The 21525-nt window shown below is 41.1% G+C and overlaps 1 protein-coding gene across 1 annotated transcript in view; it reads right to left on the bottom strand.

Annotated features, from left to right (window-relative positions):
* The window catches only part of apba1b (amyloid beta (A4) precursor protein-binding, family A, member 1b), a 24015-nt gene extending 3104 nt beyond the window's left edge, over positions 1 to 20911 (bottom strand). Inside the window, exons 1-9 of the mRNA XM_060908622.1 lie at positions 19217 to 20911; positions 19027 to 19128; positions 18888 to 18927; positions 18451 to 18615; positions 17570 to 17703; positions 16396 to 16599; positions 15829 to 16008; positions 3059 to 3271; positions 421 to 540 (exon numbers count right to left, since the gene is read on the bottom strand). Coding sequence (XP_060764605.1) covers positions 421 to 540; positions 3059 to 3271; positions 15829 to 16008; positions 16396 to 16599; positions 17570 to 17703; positions 18451 to 18615; positions 18888 to 18927; positions 19027 to 19128; positions 19217 to 20911 — 2853 coding nt within the window. The remainder of the gene's footprint in view (positions 1 to 420; positions 541 to 3058; positions 3272 to 15828; positions 16009 to 16395; positions 16600 to 17569; positions 17704 to 18450; positions 18616 to 18887; positions 18928 to 19026; positions 19129 to 19216) is intronic.
* Between the last annotated feature and the right edge of the window lie 614 nt (positions 20912 to 21525).

The following is a 21525-nucleotide window of genomic DNA, read 5'->3' as shown; positions in this document are numbered from 1 at the left end:
CGACAGCTAGCCAATTCTTACACAGCGCACTTTTAAAGGTTTTGTATCGGAATATAAATATAATAATGCTCAGATTTGAAACAGGTGAATTGTTAATATGATAGTGTGATTGACAAAGTTCATTACTTCTTATTGAAATACAAAAAGTTTAGTTAGTGGACACATTTTAACTTTCACTCGAGTAGAATACTGACTCCACTTTTAATTCAGTTAAATTGTGAAACAAAACCACAAATATTTACTTGGAATCATTTGTTTGTTTGTTTTCTCCCCTGTAAATACATCCAGACAATAATTTCCATTTTATTGCGCATAATCCCTTAAATAGAAATCATCGGCTCTGTCTCACAGGAATTCAGACATTTTAAAAACACCACCACAAGCCCCAAAGGTATTAGGTTTTGTTCCAGAGTTACTCACAATGCCATTCTGTACGCTGAAGCCGAGCTGATACCGGAGGTCTGGTCTGCGGATGAGGACTGTGGTGACTGGAGGACATCTGACGATGTTCATCTTAATCCTGGACTGAGACTTCAGGCCCTGGGGGCGACGTGTACAAACTTATAGTCATCCAGGATAAACTGATCAGCCTCATGTGCTTCATTTACAAAAAAAATAAGACGGGTAATAATGAAGTGACGCTGTTGATGAACTGCCCATGGAATTTAATCAGGTTATTAAAATTCTCACTATAATAACAGCTTACAATTAGGTCCATATATATTTGGACACCGACACAAATTTTGTTTTTTTACCTGTTTACTGAAACATATTCAAGTTATAGTTATATAATGGACATAAAGTCCAGACTTTCAGCTTTCATTTGAGGGTATCCACATTAAAATTGGATGAAGGGTTTAGGAGTTTCAGCTCCTTAATATGTGCCACCCTGTTTTTAAAGGGACCAAAAGTAATTGGACAATTGACTCAAAGGCTATTTCATGGGCAGGTGTGGGCAATTCCTTCGTTATGTCATTCTCAATTAAGCAGATTAAAGGCCTGGAGTTGATTAGAGGTGTGGTGCTTGCATTTGGAAGATTTTGCTGTGAAGAAAACATGCGGTCAAAGGAGCTCTCCATGCAGGTGAAACAAGCCATCCTTAAGCTGCGAAAACAGAAAAAAACCCATCTGAGAAATTGCTACAATATTAGGAGTGGCAAAACCTACAGTTTGGTACATCCTGAGAAAGAAAGAAAGCACTGGTGAACTCATCAATGCAAAAAGACCTGGACGCTCACAGAAGACAACAGGGGTGGATGATCGCAGAATAATTTCCATGGTGAAGAGAAACCCCTTCACAACAGCCAACCAAGTGAACAACACTCTCCAGGAGGTAGGCGTATCAATATCCAAATCTACCATAAAGAGAAGACTGCATGCAAGTAAATACAGAGGGCTCACTGCACGGTGCAAGCCACTCATAAGCCTCAAGAATAAAAAGGTTAGATTGGACTTTGCTAAAAAACATCTAAAAAAGCCAGCACAGTTCTGGAAGAACATTCTTTGGACAGATGAAACCAAGATCAACCTCTACTAGAATGATGGAAAGAAAAAAGTATGGCGAAGGCGTGGTACAGCTCATGATCCAAAGCATACCACATCATCTGTAAAACACGGCGGAGGCAGTGTGATGGCTTGGGCATGCATGGCTGCCAGTGGCACTGGGTCACTAGTGTTTATTGATGATGTGACACAGGACAGAAGCAGCCGGATGAATTCTGAGGTATTCAGAGACGTACTGTGTGCTCAAATGCAGCCAAACTGATTGGTTGGCGTTTCATAATACAGATGGACAATGACCCAAAACATAAAGCCAAAGCAACCCAGGAGTTTATTAAAGCAAAGAAGTGGAATATTCTTGAATGGCCAAGTCAGTCACCTGATCTCAACCCAATTGAGCAGCATTTCACTTGTTAAAGACTAAACTTCAGACAGAAAGGCCCACAAACAAACAGCAACTGAAAACCGCTGCAGTAAAGGCCTGGCAGAGCATTAAAAAGGAGGAAACACAGCGTCTGCTGATGTCCATGAGTTCAAGACTTCAGGCAGTCATTGCCAACAAAGGGTTTTCAACCAAGCATTAGAAATGAACATTTTATTTACAATTATTTAATTTGTCCAATTACTTTTGAGCCCCTGAAATGAAGGGATTGTGTTTAAAAAATGCTTTAGTTCCTCACATTTTTATGCAATCATTTTGTTCAACCCACTGAATTAAAGCTGAAAGTCTGAACTTCAACTGCATCTGAATTGTTTTGTTCAAAATTCATTGTGGTAATGTACAGAACCAAAATTAGAAAAATGTTGTCTCTGTCCAAATATTTATGGACCTAACTGCATTTCTGCATCTGAATTTGTTCCCTATTCACTATATAGTGCACTATTTAGGCTGCAGTGATTGTTCTAGTGTGAATTAACAGTGGACACGTTATATTTCCAGGGTAGTGCACTGCGTTCTTACCCCTAATGCACCATAAACCCAGTGTATAAACACTGCTTTCACACCACACCCCAGCGCACCCGTGTGTGTGTGTTGCTGAGAAACGTAAACTCCTCAGTCCTGAAGAGGTCAAAAAATGTCCAGCTTCACCTCTGACTGTTCAAGCGCTCACACTGGAGACTCCTTCCAGAAACGTTACACACATTAATATAAACCTGCACTATTGTCAGAGCTGCTGTTACAGAAAATTAATAACACCTTCTGACCAATCAGAGTCCAGAATGTTAAATGTCAGTGAAACATGTTTAATGAGCACTAAAGCCAGGCGCTGAGTGTTACTAACGTGTTTAATAATGAAATGAGGTTTTATAGTTTAACGTCAGGTGGTGATGGGTTTCCACTCGGTAGTAAAATGTCTGAATTGAGGCAGGTCTTTCACTCACTGAGTCCTACAGAGTGCACTTTACAGAACAGTCTCGGAAGTGATAGTGGACGAGGGAGTGAGTGAACGAGAGCGTGACTGATTTAAGGTTAGGGTTTGTTGAGTTAAAGTTCAACCCTGAGAGTGAATCCTCAGTGTGGTGATGAGGATGATGATGGTGAGGTGAAGCTGCTCACCTTGATGATGCTCTGGCAGGTAGACAGCGGCAGCCCCACCAAACTTGTCCCATTCACCGTCATGATCTGATCTCCGATGTTGAGACGGCCGGATTTCGCCGCCGGTCCAGCGTGCATCAGACTGGCAATGATCACGGTGGGTAAGATGGAGCCCCAGCCGGACTCGACGATCACCACGCCCAGGATTTCACCCTTTTGCTTCTCTATATACACCTGTTACACATCACGCACACCCCCGACTCCTGTACATCAGGACTGTTCTCATACAACACCTGTCTCACAGAGCAGCTCTGATCAAATCCCACACTGATTTCAGCTCTGGCAGGAAACTACAGAGATCAGGGGAACTAATGAGCTCCAATTTATTAATGTAGATTAATAAGCTTCAATTTATTAATGTAATTTATTTCTGCGTAAAATTACAGAATTACACACAGTTCTGTGTAAAAGTCTTAGACACGTAAAGAAATGCTGTTGAGCAAAAATGTCTTAAAACATTTCAACATTTAAAAAAAATTAAAAATACTATAAACAGGACTTCCGGTTATGGCAGCTTGCTGAATAGATGCGTGCAAGACTGCTCTGCTACTCCAATCTTCAAATCCTTTCTGAAAAGCTCAATTTTGTGCGTCATTCAGCCCAACTACAACACCAAGGTTTAAGGAAAACCGATGAGTCAAAGGAAGACAAATCGCGGCCGGACAAACCAAACCGACCTAACTAATTTTGCAACACCAACTGCTAAAGCCAAGATGGCTGCTAGTGGCGAGGCTATGCAAGCTAGAGCTGGCGCCGGCCCCGCCACTACCGTTAGCCCCAAGAAACAGTCGGAGGGAGACATTACTACTGCCAGGGGGGAGTCCGGTACATCTTTGACAATACTGGCAGCTATTAACACCATGAAGACTGAGTTCTCATCCAAATTTGATGGCATCCTGTCTGCGATTGAAAATGTAAGGAGACACATTACAGACTGCTCAGAAAGAGTCACACAGGCAGAGACGAGAATCTCAACAACAGAAGATAATGTTACTGCGCTCCAAGAAAAGATGAAAAATCTAGAGGGGAAAAATAAAGACCTGGAAGAGAAAGTACTGGACCTAGAAGCTCGCTCACGTCGTTCCAATGTGTACGGCTTGTTAATCTACCTGAGGGCGTGGAGGGTGAAGACACCTGTGGATTCCTGGAGAGCTGGATACCGGAGGCGCTGGAGCTAGCGCCGCCCCGGGGGAAAATTACGGTGGGAAGAGCACACAGGCTCGGACCAAGAAGACCAGATAATACTAACGCCGCACCTAGAACCCTCATAATGAAGTTTCTGAATTACAAAGACAAGGAAGCAGTGATGAGAGCAGCTAGGACGGAAAAACAGATCCTCTACAAGAACCAGACGGTGAGGTTCTATCAGGACATGGCGGCAGAGACACACAAGGAGCTGAAAGAGTTCGGGGAGGCGAGGTGACAACTCCGTTCACTGGGGCTCCGGTACGGTATGATCCCTCCTGCCCGACTTATAGTCACCTACAAGGAGCGCTCACACATCTTCAGCTGCGCCGACGAAGCCGAGCGCTTCATTAAGAAGATCCAGTCGGATATTCATCCAGACTGAGGTATTGACGAGCAGATGACCCCGTAACAAATGTCATCCAAAACTGCTGATGGAACATTATTTTGATATCTTGAGACAGCGTAGGGACAGGAGCGGAGTGCAGAGGGAAAGTTAGTTAAGTTGTTACTCTGAGTTCTGATCTCTCTCCCTCCCCAGCCTATTGATAAGGAACAATTATCTAATTTAATATGCACTGTTTCATTAAGCAAATATGGATGCGTTTTTCGGTTGCTGGGCTGTTTTAAAGACATTTTCTGAATCACAGTAGCAGAGTAGTTACACTTACTCTGTTTTTTCTTTTTGTTTTGATTTTTTTTTTTACACCAGCATAGCTATACTGATCCTCACACTGTGTGGACGAGCTCTTTGCTTTCTGACATATGAAGGTGGGGGAACACCTGAAGGGGTAATATTCAGGTGGATTGATAATGGCTGAGGGAAATAATTTAGTTTTTTGTTCATTTTTTTCTTTGTTTAGTCTGAAATTACTCAAAGTGTTGGGAAAATGCAATACTACTTGTCCATATGTCTGTTGATCTAAAGGTTAGAATTACATCCTGGAATTGCAGAGGGCCACAAAACACAAAAGGTCAAACAAGTTATGAACAGGATTAAAATATTACAGTCTAATATAGTATTTCTTCAAGAAAGCCACCTAACACATGAAGACGAGCTTAAAGTGAGGAGGAGGTGGAAGGGTAAAATTCTGTCAGCTCCCTTTACCTCTCAGGCAAGGGGTGTCATGATTTTGATCTATGATTCTATTCCACTACAAATTCATAAAGTTATCAAAGATAAGGCAGGGCAATACCTGATTATTCAGGGAAGAATTCTTAGGGAACAATTAATTCTGATAAATATCTATGCTCCAAACACAGACGAACCCAAGTTTTTCCAAAACATATATCTTACCATTGCTTCTTTACCTGGTGCTTGTTTTATGGCAGGTGATTTTAATTGCACCTTAGATCCACGGAAGGACAAAAGTTCAGGAGTGGACCAGTCACATCCGGGAAGCAGGGGTGTAATTCTTCATTTCATGAAAGAAATGAGTCTAATTGATGTTTGGAGGGAAGATAATCCCAATGGGAAAAAATATTCATGCTACTCCAGTACACATCAGTCATATTCCCGCATAGATTTCTTTCTGGTCTCAGCATTACTAAAATATAAAATAAAAAGAGGTTTCCTATGAAGCCATACTCCTGTCAGACCATGCTCCAAACTCTTTAGTGTATTATGACTCCAAATTGACTAGTGATATTCCCAAATGGAGATTTAAAACAAAGTGGATGGCAGATGCTGGCTTTGTTTCTTTTCTAGATGAACAGATTAAATACTAATTTTTTTTTTTGCTCCTCCTACTCAAGTGAGTAGGACGCTTCTTTGCTTTGCTCCTGCTTTCTTGATCTTTATTTCTATACTTTACTTTCTCATTGAATTTCCACTATTTTTTTCTTTCTTTTTTCTCATTTTATTTTTCATCTTTATAAGCTTTTAATTTAATTTTAATTTAATTTCCACTATTTTTTTTTTTTTTTCATTTTTATAAGATAAGTTAGTTTTTAATTCAAAATGCCAAGGAGCAAAAAATCCTGCAGAAAATGCATGGAACTAGAACAGAGGATTTCTATTCTGGAATCAAAGATTGATGCTCTGCCAAAGACGGACGAATTAAAAGCGATATCTCAGGAAAGGAGTACAGAAACAGTGGCTGAGAATGCAGAGATTGCGCTCCGACAGACCGAGGACATTGCAGATCAAGTGGAAGTATTCATCAATCAAGCTGGGCAAAATGTGAGTACAGAAAACTGGCAAATGATGGGTGGTAAGCCCAAAAATAAAAACAGAAGAGTAATTACTTCAACACCAGCTCGTTCTACAAATTACAATAGGATCTACAATCCTATGGAAAATCCACAGCCCATAAGGCTTCAGAACAAATTTGAATGCCTCAGGGATGTGGAAGAGGATTTTTCAAGCGGACAAAAACATAGTAAAAAGAGATCGCACCAAGATCGAAGAGCTGTGAGAAGAGGCAAAAAGCAGCTCGTAACACCACCTGATCCCACAACCCTTGTTCTTGGTGATTCCACTGTAAGACAATTAAAAGGTTATGGGATGATTATTTGTTGTCTTCCAAATGCATCCATCTCTGACACCAAAGACAGCATTTTGAAACTCATGTCCGAGAATAAAACTATTAAACGTATTGTTGTACATGTGGGAGCAAATGATGTTTTCAGAGAACAGCTGTTTGTCCAAGATGATTTCAGAAAACTTTTTTCTGAGCTCTATAAGACTGGAATTCAATCTTTTATCAGTGGCCCACTCCCAGCGAGAGGAAGTTTTGCTTTTTCTCGACTCTTCAGTCTTAACACTTGGCTTGGAAAAACTTGTTTTCATTTGGTATGAACTTCATAGACAATTTTAACCTTTTCTGGAATCGCAGAGAATTTTACAAGCCAAATAGCACTGAACTCAGCTGGATTGGAGCCAAAGTCTTAGTAGACCATTACAGACTTGCAATCTTTTCTCAGCCAGCATTGAGGAAAACAGTTGATAAGATGTCGCAGACTGACATAGTTACAAAGCCTAAACAATCATCTTTGCAAGTCGTCATCAAGGACACACAAACATCTGACCTGCAAGACTCCCAACATTCAAAGACAGATGATTCCACTTCCCCTCGGATGGATTTCCCAAATAGCATGAAAAAATTGCTCCCAATGGCTACACTCTCTTTTTCCAGCCCAAATCTGTCACGACAAGCAATGTACCCAGTTCATCAAAATTGTGTTCACCCAGGACTTTCAGCTGGCTACAAATCTTTTTCACCATCCAAAAGATACATGTCATCTCCAGTCCTTTCACCCTCAAACCAAATGGAACATTTAGAAAGTCTTGTTTGATGTACTCTGGGTCCCTGCAAATGGGTCTAGTGTTGAAAACCAGCTGGGACCCAATGTGCCTACTGTATGCCACTCTCTATTCCTGTGTTGATAAGAAACAGAAAACATAGAGCACATTTAACCCTGGGGGTAAACCAATCTAATCTCCTTCCTGTTTTAAAACAGCATCAGAGTGCACAAGCAGATATTACTTCTAGACTTTCTGTAAAGCTAGCTCTTCTGAATGTTAGATCACTTTTAAACAAATCATTTTTAATTAATGATCTTATTTGCAAACACAATCTTGATTTTTTGCTTCTAACTGAAACCTGGCTGGATCAAGCAAATAGTGCTACCACCCTTATTGAAGCAGCTCCCCCAAATTTTAATTTTTTGAATGTTACCCGACAAGGGAAAGGTGGAGGGATCACAAATATATTCAAAGTCTCTTTTCAATGTAAACAATCCTCACTTGGTGATTTTATGTCCTTTGAACACTTATGTGCACTTGTTACATGCTCTCCTAACATATTATTATTAACTATTTACAGGCCTCCGAGACATTCAGCCAAAGTTTTTCTGGAAGAGTTTGGTGAACTGTTATCAGTCATTTGCTTAGAGTTTGATTGTCTTATTATATCTGGGAATTTTAACTTGCATGTAGATAATACTGATAACATTTATGCCAAAGAACTACTTGCAATTATTGACAACTTCAACCTAGTACAACATGTACAGGGGCCGACCCACTCTCGTGGTCATACTCTTGACCTCGTCATCACAAAGGGTCTTACTGTTTCTTATACTGTTGTTGACCTGGCCTTATCCGATCATTTCTGTGTTTTCTTTGAAGTTTCTATGTCTCCTCACATTCAGAATAGCTCAACGACTATAGGTAGGAGAGTCATAAAAGACAACACATGTGCTCTCTTTGAGCAAGCTCTCTCTCAGAACTCAACCAAAATGTCAGGCTCTGTAGATGATTTACTGGAATTTTTTAATTTAAATATGACCCAAATTATGGATGATATTGCTCCATTCAAAATCAAAAGAGTCAATGATAAGCAGAAAGCACCATGGAAGCAGTACCCGGCTGTTAAACTGCTAAAGAGAGAATATAGAAAGACTGAAAGAAAATGGCGCAAATCTAAACTTCACATCCATTATCAAATCCATAAAGAGATGCTTTGTAATTATAATTATGAAATTCGTAAAGCAAGACAGTCTTTCTTCTCCAACATCATCAGCAGGAATATGAACAATGCCCGTGTGCTATTTTCAACAGTAGAGAAGCTAACTAATCCCCCACCACAATTAGCACCTGAACTTCTCTCAGTTAATAAATGCAATGAGTTTGCATCCTTTTTCAAAGGTAAAATTGATAAAATACGGCAGAATATTCCTCATAATATATCTCAGTTGCAAAAAATTGAAAAACTGCAATCACCAATGACACAAATAGATAACTTCAACACAATGTCAGAATTTTGTTTAATTGATTACGAGACTCTTGAAAAAACTGTACAAAATCTCAGTTCCTCAACATCTGAACTGGACAGTCTGCCCACCAACTTTTTTAAGTCTGTTCTTCATCTTATAATTACAGACGTGCTTGAAATTATAAATACATCCCTGGAGACTGGTGTTGTTCCGGTGTCCCTAAAAAAAGCCGTTGTAAAGCCCCTTCTTAAAAAAAATAATCTGGATCCTTCAGTATTAAATAACTACAGGCCAATATCAAATCTACCATTCATCGGGAAAATCCTTGAAAAAATTGTCTTCAATCAATTAACTGCCTTCTTGATATCAAACAGCCGTTTTGATAATTTTCAGTCAGGATTTCGTGCCAATCATAGCACTGAAACAGCGCTGATTAAAGTTATAAATGACATACGTCTTAATACTGATGCAGGCAAAACATCGGTCCTGGTATTACTGGACCTCAGTGCAGCTTTTGATACTGTTGATCACAACATACTGCTATATCGACTTGAACACTGGGTTGGATTGACTGGTAAAGTTATCAATTGGTTAAATCATACTTAAAAGATAGAAGCTTCTTTGTTACCCTGGGAAATTGTTCCTCAACGTCAATATCCTTGACCTGTGGTGTCCCCCAGGGGTCGATTCTTGGACCATTACTTTTCAACCTTTATATGCTCCCACTTGGGCAAATTCTCATCTCATCTCATTATCTGTAGCCGCTTTATCCTTCTACAGGGTCGCAGGCGAGCTGGATCCTATCCCAGCTGACTACGGGAGAAAGGCGGGGTACACCCTGGACAAATCGCCAGGTCATCACAGGGCTGACACATAGACACAGACAACCATTCACACTCACATTCACACCTACGCTCAATTTAGAGTCACCAGTTAACCTAACCTGCATGTCTTTGGACTGTGGGGGAAACCGGAGCACCCGGAGGAAACCCACGGGGAGAACATGCAAACTCCACACAGAAAGGCCCTCGCCGGCCACGGGGCTCGAACCCAGGACCTTCTTGCTGTGAGGCGACAGCGCTAACCACTACACCACCGTGCCGCCCACTTGGGCAAATTATCAATAAAAATTCAATTTTGTATCACTGCTATGCAGATGACACCCAAATTTATTTTGCTCTATCACCTAATGATTATGCCCCCCTTGAATGTCTCTACCAGTGTATCGATCAAATCAATAGCTGGATGTCACAAAATTTTCTTCAGCTGAACACAGATAAAACAGAAGTAATTCTATTTGGAAAAAAAGATGAAAGACTCAGGATTACCACTATTCTTGACACAAAAGGGATTAAAACTAAAGAAATGGTTAAAAATCTTGGTGTTTTCATTGACAGCGAGCTAAACTTTGACAGTCACATGAAAGCAATCACTAAAACAGCATTTTATCACCTAAAAAACATTTCCAAACTAAGAGGACTTGTGTCAAAAAATGATCTGGAAAAACTAATCCATGCCTTCATCTCTAGTAGGGTTGATTACTGCAATGGCCTTTTCACAGGCCTGCCAAAAAAGACCATCAAACGACTTCAGCTGGTTCAAAATGCAGCGGCGAGGGTTCTCACACGAACAAAAAGAACAGAGCACATTACTCCAATTCTAAGGTCCCTTCACTGGCTTCCAGTAAGCTACAGAATTGACTTTAAAGCATTGCTGCTGGTATACAAATCTCTAAATGGTACAGGGCCCAATTACCTCTCTGATATGTTGCAGCGGCCTAACCCAATCAGATCTACCAGATCGCAGCAGAAAAATTTACTATTAAAACCAGTTGTTAAAACAAAGTGTGGTGAAGCAGCTTTTAGCTACTATGCAGTGCAGCTATGGAACCAACTGCCAGAGGACATCAAAAATGCTCCTGCTGTTGGCAGCTTCAAATCTAGGTTAAAGACCAAGCTGTTTTCAGATGCTTTCTGTTAAATAATTAATATTTTTACATTTTTTATAATCTTTACTTTCTCTGCATGTTTTAAATTTACTTTAACTTTAACTTTATTCTATTTTATTCTTTATTCTATTCTGCTGGTTTCTTTTTTCTCCTCCTATTTGAACTACTACTTCATTGTATTATTTTATTTCTACTATTGTTTAATTCTTATTATTTTCTTTTAATTCTTTTAATTAATTATTTTAGAATAAAAATAAAATTATTTTATGTAATTTTATTTCTCTATTGTTTACTGTTTTTGTTTTTACTTCTGTAAAGCACATTGAACTGCCATTGTGTATGAAATGTGCTATATAAATAAACTTGCCTTGCCTATTTTGAAACAAATACAATAGAAACCTCAAGGGGTATTAGATGGGAAGCGTTTAAGGCCTTTATTAGGGGACAAATAATTAACATTACTAGCTTTAAGGCCAAAGAAACTTACAAGAAAACAAAATTATTAGAAACAGAAATAAAGAAATTAGAAGGTGAATATTACCAATCAGGTTCTCAAGATGTCCACCAAAGATTACTTCTGTTAAGAACACAATATAATGAAATATCAAGCTTATTACGACTTAAACAGACGTTCTATGATCAAGGTGAAAAGCCTGGCAGAGTGCTGGCATGGAGCATCAAACAACTTCAGAATGAAAGATTAATAACCTCACTGCAAAAGGATAATAATGAAAATATTGTGGATGCAATTGAAATAAATGAAAACTTCCAAAAATTTTACGAACAGCTTTATAACTCAGAAATAGGTCCAAATACATCTGATTTGAATAATTTCTTGGATAGCATCCACATTCCCAAGATATCATAAGTAATTAAGGGAGAACTAGAGAAAGATATAACTTTAGTGGAATTATCTGTAGCCATTGATGGTATCAAAGGAGGGAAAACCCCTGGGCCAGATGGGATACCCATTTTATAAACTTCAGTGTTCAAGCACAGACTGATGCCACCATTATTAGAAATGTTTAAGGAATCTTTTCACAATGCAATCCTTCCAACATCTTTAAGGGGAGCACTAAATCACTTTGCTGCCAAAACCGGGCAAACCGAATAACAAATGTGAAAACTTTAGGCCAATCAGTCTTTTAAATGTGGATTTAAACATTTTGAGTAAAATAATAGCCAGGAGACTTGAGAAAATAATTCTGGGTATTATTGACAAAGATCAAAATGGCTTTGTACAAGGTAGGCAAGGCTTTCATAATGTTAGGAGAATTCTAAATATAATATTCGAGGAAAAAGGAGCAGCAGATACAGCTGAAAAAGCTTTTGACAGAGTGGAATGGCTCTATTTATTTGAAATCCTCACACGTTTTGGCTTTGGAGAAAACTTTAATAAATGGATAAAACTACTTTATACAGAACCATATGCTGAAATCATGACTAATCGTAATATATCCAAGGTCATTAAGCTACAAAGAGGATGTAGACAAGATCCCCTATCCCCCTCTACTGTTCATTATGGCTATAGAACCACTGGCAATAGCGGTAAGAACACACCAAAACATAACAGGCATATCAATTGGACAGAGGGAACACCGTCTGGCTCTATTTGCAGATGACGTAATAATATTTCTTAAAAAGATGGAAAAATCAATTCCTGAACTACTAGAACTCATTAATGTATTTGGAAAAATCTCAGGATATAAATTAAACAAATCAAAATCATCAATAATGTTCTTAAATCAATAGAAAGTAAAAGTCCTCCTAAAATAGCCACTCAATTTAAAATTGTGGATTGCTTTACATATCTAGGCATTCAAATTGTCCCACAACTTAAATATATTGTAGTTAGTAACTATGAACCATTAATGCAAGCAATTGCAAAGTTACTGGACAGGTGGACACCCATACCAATGTCACTAATAGGAAAAACAAACATCCTTAAAATGAATATACTGCCTAAACTACTGTATTTGTTTCAAAATCTTCCACTTCCTCCTCCAAGTAACTTGTTCACTCAACTTAAAAGATTGTTAGATTTTTGTGGAATAACAGATGTCCCTGGACACGACTGTCACTATTGTACTAACCATATGACAGAGGGGGACTCAGCACAATTAAGAACTAGGGATGTCCAATATTGGCTTTTTTGCCGATATTGTCCAACTCTCAATTTTCGATTCCGATATCAGCCGATACCGATGTCGATATGTGGGTTATTTTTCCTCAGAACTAATTTAGGTAACATCACATATCTCATCTCATCATCTCTAGCCGCTTTATCCTTCTACAGGGTCGCAGGCAAGCTGGATCCTATCCCAGCTGACTACGGGCGAAAGGCGGGGTACACCCTGGACAAGTCGCCAGGTCATCACAGGGCTGACACATAGACACAGACAACCATTCACACTCACATTCACACCTACGCTCAATTTAGAGTCACCAGTTAACTGTAGCAATGTTTACGTTCAGTCATTTGGATGACTGTTAAAACCTTTCAGTCTCAAGTTTTTCCTTTACTGTATTTACTAGTTTACTGTAATTATGATCCGGCAGCTATTTACACCGGATCCAGTGTAAATAGCTGCCGGAGCGCGCTCCGGAACCTCGGCCGGAGTACTCCGGGAGCAAGCCGGAGCGCGCTGCTTAATTTGAGGGGGAGCAAGCCGGAGCGCGCTCCGGCAGCTATTTACACTGGATCCGGTGTAAATAGCTGCCGGATCATAATTACAGTAAACTAGTAAATCCAGTAAAGGAAAAACTTGAGACTGAAAGGTTTTAACAGTCATCCAAATGACTGAACGTAAACATTGCTACAGTAACATACTAGCTACTGTTGTTGACATTAGCTAGCTTGACCTTCAAAATGGCGGACACCGGGGCGTCACGTGACCCTGTGACGTCAGGTGAAAAACCTCAATAGGAAAATAGGAGGAGGCATGTTCTAAAGCACAATCGAGAACTACTAACACCCGCCTGAAATTACTGCAATGCAACTGGTTGATGCGAACGTATATCACCCCAGAAAAACTTAACAGATATAATAGCGCTATACCTGATATTTGTATTAAATGTGAGAAGGAAAAAGGTACATTTTTCCATGGTATTTGGCAATGTATAGAAATACAAAAATTCTGGAAAGAAATAAAACAATGTATTCAAAATATTTTACAGATACAAATACCCTTAATCCCACAGTTGTTTATATTAGGTTTATATCCAAATAATTTGAAGATTAAAAAATATCAACAAATGTTTGTAGACTTAAGTGTGTTAATGGCAAAGAGAGTAATAGCCCTCTCATGGAAAAACACTAGAAATCCAAGTGTAAGCAAGTGGTTGTCTGAACTATCTACAACTCTCCCCTTAGAGAAAATTACATATACAATAAAACATCAAGCCTTGTGATGACCTGGCGACTTGTCCAGGGTGAACCCCGCCTTTCGCCCGTAGTCAGCTGGGATAGGATCCAGCTCGCCTGCGACCCTGTAGAAGGATAAAGCGGCTACAGATAATGAGATGAGATAAAACATCAACAACATAATTTTCACCAGATCTGGGACCCCTTCATTTGCTATGTATCGAGAACAGATTTGTCACGTGTAATGGAAGAGCCCGGAGACGTGTAAACAGTGGCACTCTGCGTTACCTAATATGGCAGAAATACGTTTTTCCCTATTCAATGAACTGAAATAGACAAACTTACTAACCTGATTCCCAACCAAGAACTGGAATAATTTGGAGAACGGGTGATGGGATGGGGGTTGGGGGGGGGGGGGGGGGGGGGGGGCATGTTTGTTCAAGACATGTAACTGTATTTCTTTGTATTTTCTTGTTCCTGTTGTCTTGTTATAAAAGCAATAAAAAAAGAATGTTGGTTAAAAAAATACTATAAACAGTAATCAGTGAGCCATAATAAATGAAACAAAGTCAGTATTTGGTGTGAGATGACTCTTTGCTTTAAAATAAATAAATAAATAAATAAATAGAAAATTTTTAAAAAAATATCCGTCTGAGGTCCAGTGAGGTCAGTTTTATGTGGAAATGATCTGTAGGTTTTCCTGAGCATCTTACAGAACCAGCCACAGTTCTTCTGGACACTTTGACTGTCACACTCACTTCTTCATTTTACACCAAAACCCAGCAGCCTTCATTATGCTTTCTTTTTTCATCTGAAAAGTGTCTCTTATGGAATATGCTGCTCAGATACAAACTTTTTTTTCTGTAACATTTAATGTTGTGCTGGAAAACAAACATTTGGACTCTAAAATATTTTTGTACTGACTCGATAATGTAGAAATCATAAAATAGAAATCTATAACAGCCTGTATGGAAAACAATAATAATAAAAGGGGGGTGTGCTAAGACTTTTGCACAGTACTGTGTGTCCTGTCACCTGGTAAATGTGTATCTGCTCACTGATGGTCTGTATAAACTGTAGGTTAGTTTTGAAGGGATAGATTTAGTTTAGCCAATCAGAGTGTTTTTGAGAAAGTCTACTCCAGTGTTTATTAATAATCACTAAAACTCATGACCCACTGTAACCAACACTTCACTGTCTCCGAGTTCATATTTTAAATAATAGAAAAAGGAACCGTAACTGTGTTTTGTGATTCACAGAACAGCACAATGTCACCGTAAGTCCCGTACAGTTCTACAGTGAATAATCAGGACACGGTTTAGAACACAGTGAGGTTCTGCATTTACTACATTAACCTCTAGGAGTAAAGCTTTGGGCTACTGAGCAGAAGGATGTGAGTTTAAATCCCAAGCTGTAACTGTAAGACCTGTAACTCTCACTTGCTCCATTGTAAGTGACTTACAGGGGGTTAAATCTCCTGCTGAATGAATGACTGTAGGTGTTGTGTGTTCCACTCACGTCTCTGCAGTTCTCAGACTTGGAAAAGTGGATGAGGTCGTCGTTGTACATGTCCTGAGTGTTGAGCAGGTCGCTGTACTCTCTCTGACTCAGGTCCTCTGGATCGATACCATTCGCCCGCAGGAACTCCTGATACGCCACGCTGAAGGACTGACCGATGGACTGCGCAATCAACTGAGCCTGAGGAAGAAACGAGAAGAGAGAGAGAAAGAGGAAGAGGATTCGAGAAGCAATTCCAGCGTCGTGTAAGAATAGAGAAGTATAAACCTCAAATGTCCTTCGAGTTCCAAATTAAATTCTGTAGCTTTGTTTTGAATTCAGAAAAACCACAAATATCTGGTATGGTTTTTTTAGTTATGATCTTCTACCCTTTTTCATGAGCATGAGAGTGCAGCACTAATCTGAAAGCAGACATTTAGACTCAGGAGAGAGCGTTCAGGTCTGTTTATAGTGACTTAAATCACCGGAGAGACCCGAGGAGCTTCTCCTCACTGCGTTTTTCTGGTTAAGGTAAATTTCCAGGCAGAGGGAACTGAGGCTAGTGAGGAACAGCGGAAATGTTCTCACGTCCTCAGACTCGAACACGTGGCAGATCATCCTGTACTGCCGCCGTTCGTCCTGCACCGGGTTCAGGTGCTGAGCGTCAGCTGCGTCCAGCTGCTCCTGAGTGCTGCGAGAGCGGATCAACTTCCTGCGTGCCATCAGGACCACCATGTTCCCGATGTCTGCGATGTAAGAGATGGTCCTCAGAGGATGGTCCATCATGGTCTCCTGCAAGCATCATTTAAAACACATCCAAGTTAAATCAACAAAATATACCAAATTTGTGTGTGTGTGTGTGTGTGTGTGTGTGTGTGTGTGTGTGCGCTTTTACAAAAAATCATAAAGGTTGCTGTGGAAACCCTAAATTAGTTCCAGTTATTTGGCATCAGAAGTGACAGTTAGTTGAATGAATTGGACCTCAATTAAATGTCACATAATCTCAATATAACTAACCTGGTCCTGGATTTGCTGGAGAACAGATCTAAAGCCCAACCGAGAGGCCACTCTCAACATGATGCTACCACCACCATGCTTCACTGTTCTAACACTAATATATAGATTTAGGCACTGCCTAAAAGCAGAGCTCCCATCTGTTTCTGGGTTGTAGAATTTTCTTATATCGTAGCCAGTCTCTTTTGTTTTATATTTCTTTACTGGCTAGCACTGGCCACTAGGCGGTGTGTATGACTGGTAATTACTAACACTGACCACTAGGCGGTGTGTATGACTGGTGGTGCACCGCTGGAGCTCCGCTACAAAGTGTGGAACAGTTGAAGGGCATGAATACTTACACATCTCAAACCTACAACCAGCTTCCATCCAGCACCATGAAGAGTCCTTCAGTTTGTTCATTCGTAAAGGCAGAAAAGGTTACAAATAGAACCCTTGTAGGAAGCTAGAACTCTTAACCATCCAAGAACCCTTGAACATGTATATCTAAGTGCATGTGACCACATAAAGCCTTTATCTGTCTCACAAGCCACTGTTTTATTTAACCAATCAAGAGAGGAATTCAAGAAGGAGATGAATTTTAATTTGCCATGAAGAAACCTGCAGAGACGAGCAGAGAGAGAACACAAAGCAGCGACGACATATGGAAATGTAGTCAGAGTGTAGAAAATATAAGCAGTGAGACAGAGAAAGACAGAGAGGTAAGACACAAAGAGAAAAAGAGAGACGAAGAGACAGTTTTGTTCACCTGTGTGTCAGCGTTGAGAACTTTAATCCTCTGAGTCGATACGAAGAGATCCACCTCAATGGGAGAGAGAAGCTCACCTCCTGTACCCTGCCAGTCATCAGGAAAAAGAGAAGAACAAAACTTATTATATAACACTGTCCACATCTTCTAAACACACACACACACACACACACACACACACAAAACTGGGTTTAATGTTTAGTATTCTCTGTCATCTTGTCACTTGTAACAGGTCCATTATCCAAACTTCAGACTCAGAACAAAAGACAAGAATCACAAAGATCCCAAAGTGACCACAGTACAGCGTCTAATCACCACAACATACCCCTCTGTCTGTCTGTCTGTCTGTCTGTCTGTCTGTCTGTCTGTCTGTCTGTGTCTCTCTCTGAGCTCCTGGTCAGTGGGAGCCTGAAGAAGCAGACCAGTGCAATGTGAAGACACTCAGGACTCTGAGTGTCCTGAGTGTGTGCATGTGTGTAGTAATGGTAAGTGTGATATTATGGGATGGTGTGGCTGAAGGGGAACAGGGCAGTGTGTTGTCATGGTGAAGAATCACCACATCCCTGTGTTCGGTTAATGATGAGAGATTTTATCGAGTTGTTTTCTAAATCACAGTGACACACGCAGCCCCGAGCATCAGCGCTGTCTCTGAGTATCACCTCCATGTCACTCATATCGGTTTCATGTGTTCAGAAAAAAAAAAGTTCAGCTGAGGAACATCAGATAACAAATCCATAAAAATTCAGAAATAATGTTAAAACATCTGCAATAAAACTGGCTGTTAACATGCCAACGTGTGTCAAAGTCACATTAGTGACCAAGGCCAAGTCAATAATAAAATTATTATTATTATTATTATTGTTAGCCAAATTTAGCTCCACCCCCCGCCCTCATGCTCACCCGGACGCGGGTCATGGCCTCCTGAGCCTGCTGCATGCGGGCGCTCTTACTTGGCGTTCTCTCTGACAACAGCTGTGTGGATCCCAAAAAACTGGCTGCAAATATGATCCCATCGATTAAATCCTCTGGATCACACGGTCCTGGAACTGACCAAACAATCACAGAGGAATTACCGACAAACATCTCGGACCATCAACATTACTCAAATGACATAAAAACTGTTAGCGGAACCAGCCACAGGTGACGATTAATAACATTTACATCACAGCGGTGTTGAATTCGGATTCTTATTCAGGTGTTGATTAGTTTTCAAAGAACAGTAACGAACTAGTTTCACAAACATTACATGGAACTGTAACCAGATAAAAATTACAGGTTCGTTAATGAATAAAAAATTTTAATTGTAACTGGAACTTACCATCAACATATGTCGGGAAAGCAGCCAAGTTTCTTCTAAGCTGAATATATATATTAAAAAAAAACACGAGATGTCAACTAACCGGTGTAAATACAAATAGAAAGTTGTTAAAGTGGCAATTAGACATTGAGCAGGTCACCTCTTCAGCTGCTGGTAAATTGGGACTGACGTCTGCTTCCTGCTGCTCATGAGCTCTGGAAGATTCTGCTCCCAGAGGAACTACGGGATCTGAAGCTAGAACCTGAGAACGTGTCTGACACAGAACAGCAGAACCATCAACAACAACAATCCCAGATGAGCTGAAGAACATGGCGCAGTCAGACACTCACCATGTTCTGAGGAGAAGGAAGCTGTGAAGGAGACTGTGGAGGTGAACAACACTGTGGTTGGTTCTCCTCCACCGGGCTCACCTCTCTCCTCTTCACCCACACTGGCTCTTTGGGTTTGTCAGGTGTGTACGGTGAACGCACCGTCTTAGTCTTCACTTCCTCGATTGCCTCCTTTATGTCTCTTATTGCCAGAGAGATTGCATCTCCAGAAGTGTTTGCAGGTTCTTGCATAGCATGTGGTCTGTCTTCTCCAGAGTCATCATCTGGTTTCTCTTCTCTGTCCATTACAGGCAAATGAGGACAAACCTCATACTGTCCCGTTCTGATGTCTGAACATTCCTCTTCTACATTATGCCTCCAAACCTTACTTCTGCCTCTGTCAGGACTGCGAGATTCATCTCCTGAATGTTCATCATAGTGGTGCAGTCTGGAACCGACAGAACCCCATGGTCGCTGATCCTCATGCACACTGATCCATGGATTAGCCTCAATGGTGGACATGTCAGGGTTTTTCTCAAAGCTGTGCTGTTCTTCAGAGTGTTTCTGGTACCATCCTGTCTGTGGTGAGTGATACAGATCTTGGTCCGATTCTGTTGGAGTCACTGGGTAGAACTTTGGACAGGACTCAAAGACTGGTGGGTATGAAGTAGAACAGGCTTCTGTACTGGAGTCTGAAAATGTTTCTTCATAGGACTCAGCACCAGATCGGCATTCAGACCTCATGTCTGTGCTGCTGGTGGAGGGGAGATGGACAGGACCAGATTTGAGCTCCACAGGGAAACCTCGAAGAGGTTCTGTGAAAGGTTGAGACTGGAAATTAGGAACCGGTAATGGCTGACGTGGAAATTCTGCAAAAGGTGGAACATCCACTCTGATAGGCCCAGACCTCCTGCTGGTCTTCTTACTACCGTTTGAACTACCAGTGATTGCCATGGAATCCTTCTCCACTTGATGCTGTTCTTCTTGTTCAGCCTCATTTTGAGACTTGGTGTTTTCCTGACATCGCTCCACCTTCAGTTCACCAGTCTCACCCTCGTACTCCTCTGTCTGCTCCCTCTCTCTGTGCTGATCCTCGGTCTGCTCAGAGTGTGCATGAAGGCTGCTCTCAGTACTGGAGGAACAATGTAGACCTGGGATACTTCCATTTTGGTCCTCTGCAGGTGGTACCTCCTGTGGAGATGCGGTTGGTTCCTCCTGAGGAGGAGTGAGATCCTCCTGTGAAGACGGAGTCAGCATTTCCTGGGAAGACTCCTCAGGAGACAAAGTGTCCATGGCTGGATTGATCTCAGGAACATCATGAGGCTGTGGCACTGCATGAATGTGTCTGGGTTGCTGTCGATGTCTGTGCTGATGCCCTCCATCACCACTCCGTCGATACTTCGACCCACCTGGACGAGGCTGCTGGCCTGGCTGTGGCTCTGCATCTCCACTCTCACTTGACCCCCTCTGGGTGTGGCAGGGGGCGTGTCTTCGGCTGCGTCGTGGTGGAGCTCGGTTAGTGCCAGGCTGCTGTGGGTGTGGTTGTTGATGGTAGTGATGATGTTGATGGGCACTTCCCTGTTTGTCTTGGCTGTTCAGCTGGCATGGCCTCCACCTGGGACGGCCTCCTTCAGTAGGTGTACTGTTTGGCTGATGGATACGCTGAGGGGGTGGGGCTTTGGACCCTGCCTCCTCTGGCTCCTCCCTTTGACTCATGGCTGTTGCTACAAAGTGGACGTGACGGCATTACACAACCCGATTGGGGGGAAGGGAAGGTGGGGCTTGAAAGACAACAACAACAACAACAACAATAATATGTGTGAGGGTTGGATGAAGCCTCTCCCACAGACCAGACTTTGAGCCATCAAGCATTTTTTGTTTGTTTTTAATGAAACGCACTGCTCTGTAGACAGCATACTTTAGGGCTAAAACCTCAATCCCACTGGAATGAGAAGGATAATCTGAGATTCTGTCCAGACCCTGAACAGCTGGCAGATGGTGGAAGGGAGGTCAAGGTCAATGCCTGTAAAGACCTGCGCTAAACAAACAATTCTCTCAGGAGCATGCAGGACGTGCACCTTTTATTGGTGGTACAGATGGTTATGTGTTTGATAAATCATGAAAACTGTTATGCAATACCAAACACTACACAGTGTGGTCCGTGAGCCCGATGTTTTGGGTTTTTTTTTTTGCACAGTTAAACCTTGACCTCTCTGGATCTGAGTAAACGCTTAATCCAGCTCAGGGTGGCAGTGGATCCAGGGTCTATCCCGGGAGCAGAGAGTGCAGGGCATGAGAATGTGCCCCGGATGGGATGCCAGTCTATCAAA

Source organism: Neoarius graeffei, chromosome 25 (assembly GCF_027579695.1).
Source record: "Neoarius graeffei isolate fNeoGra1 chromosome 25, fNeoGra1.pri, whole genome shotgun sequence".
Taxonomy (NCBI): Eukaryota; Metazoa; Chordata; class Actinopteri; order Siluriformes; family Ariidae; genus Neoarius; species Neoarius graeffei.
This window is presented reverse-complemented; position numbering and strand designations above follow the sequence as displayed.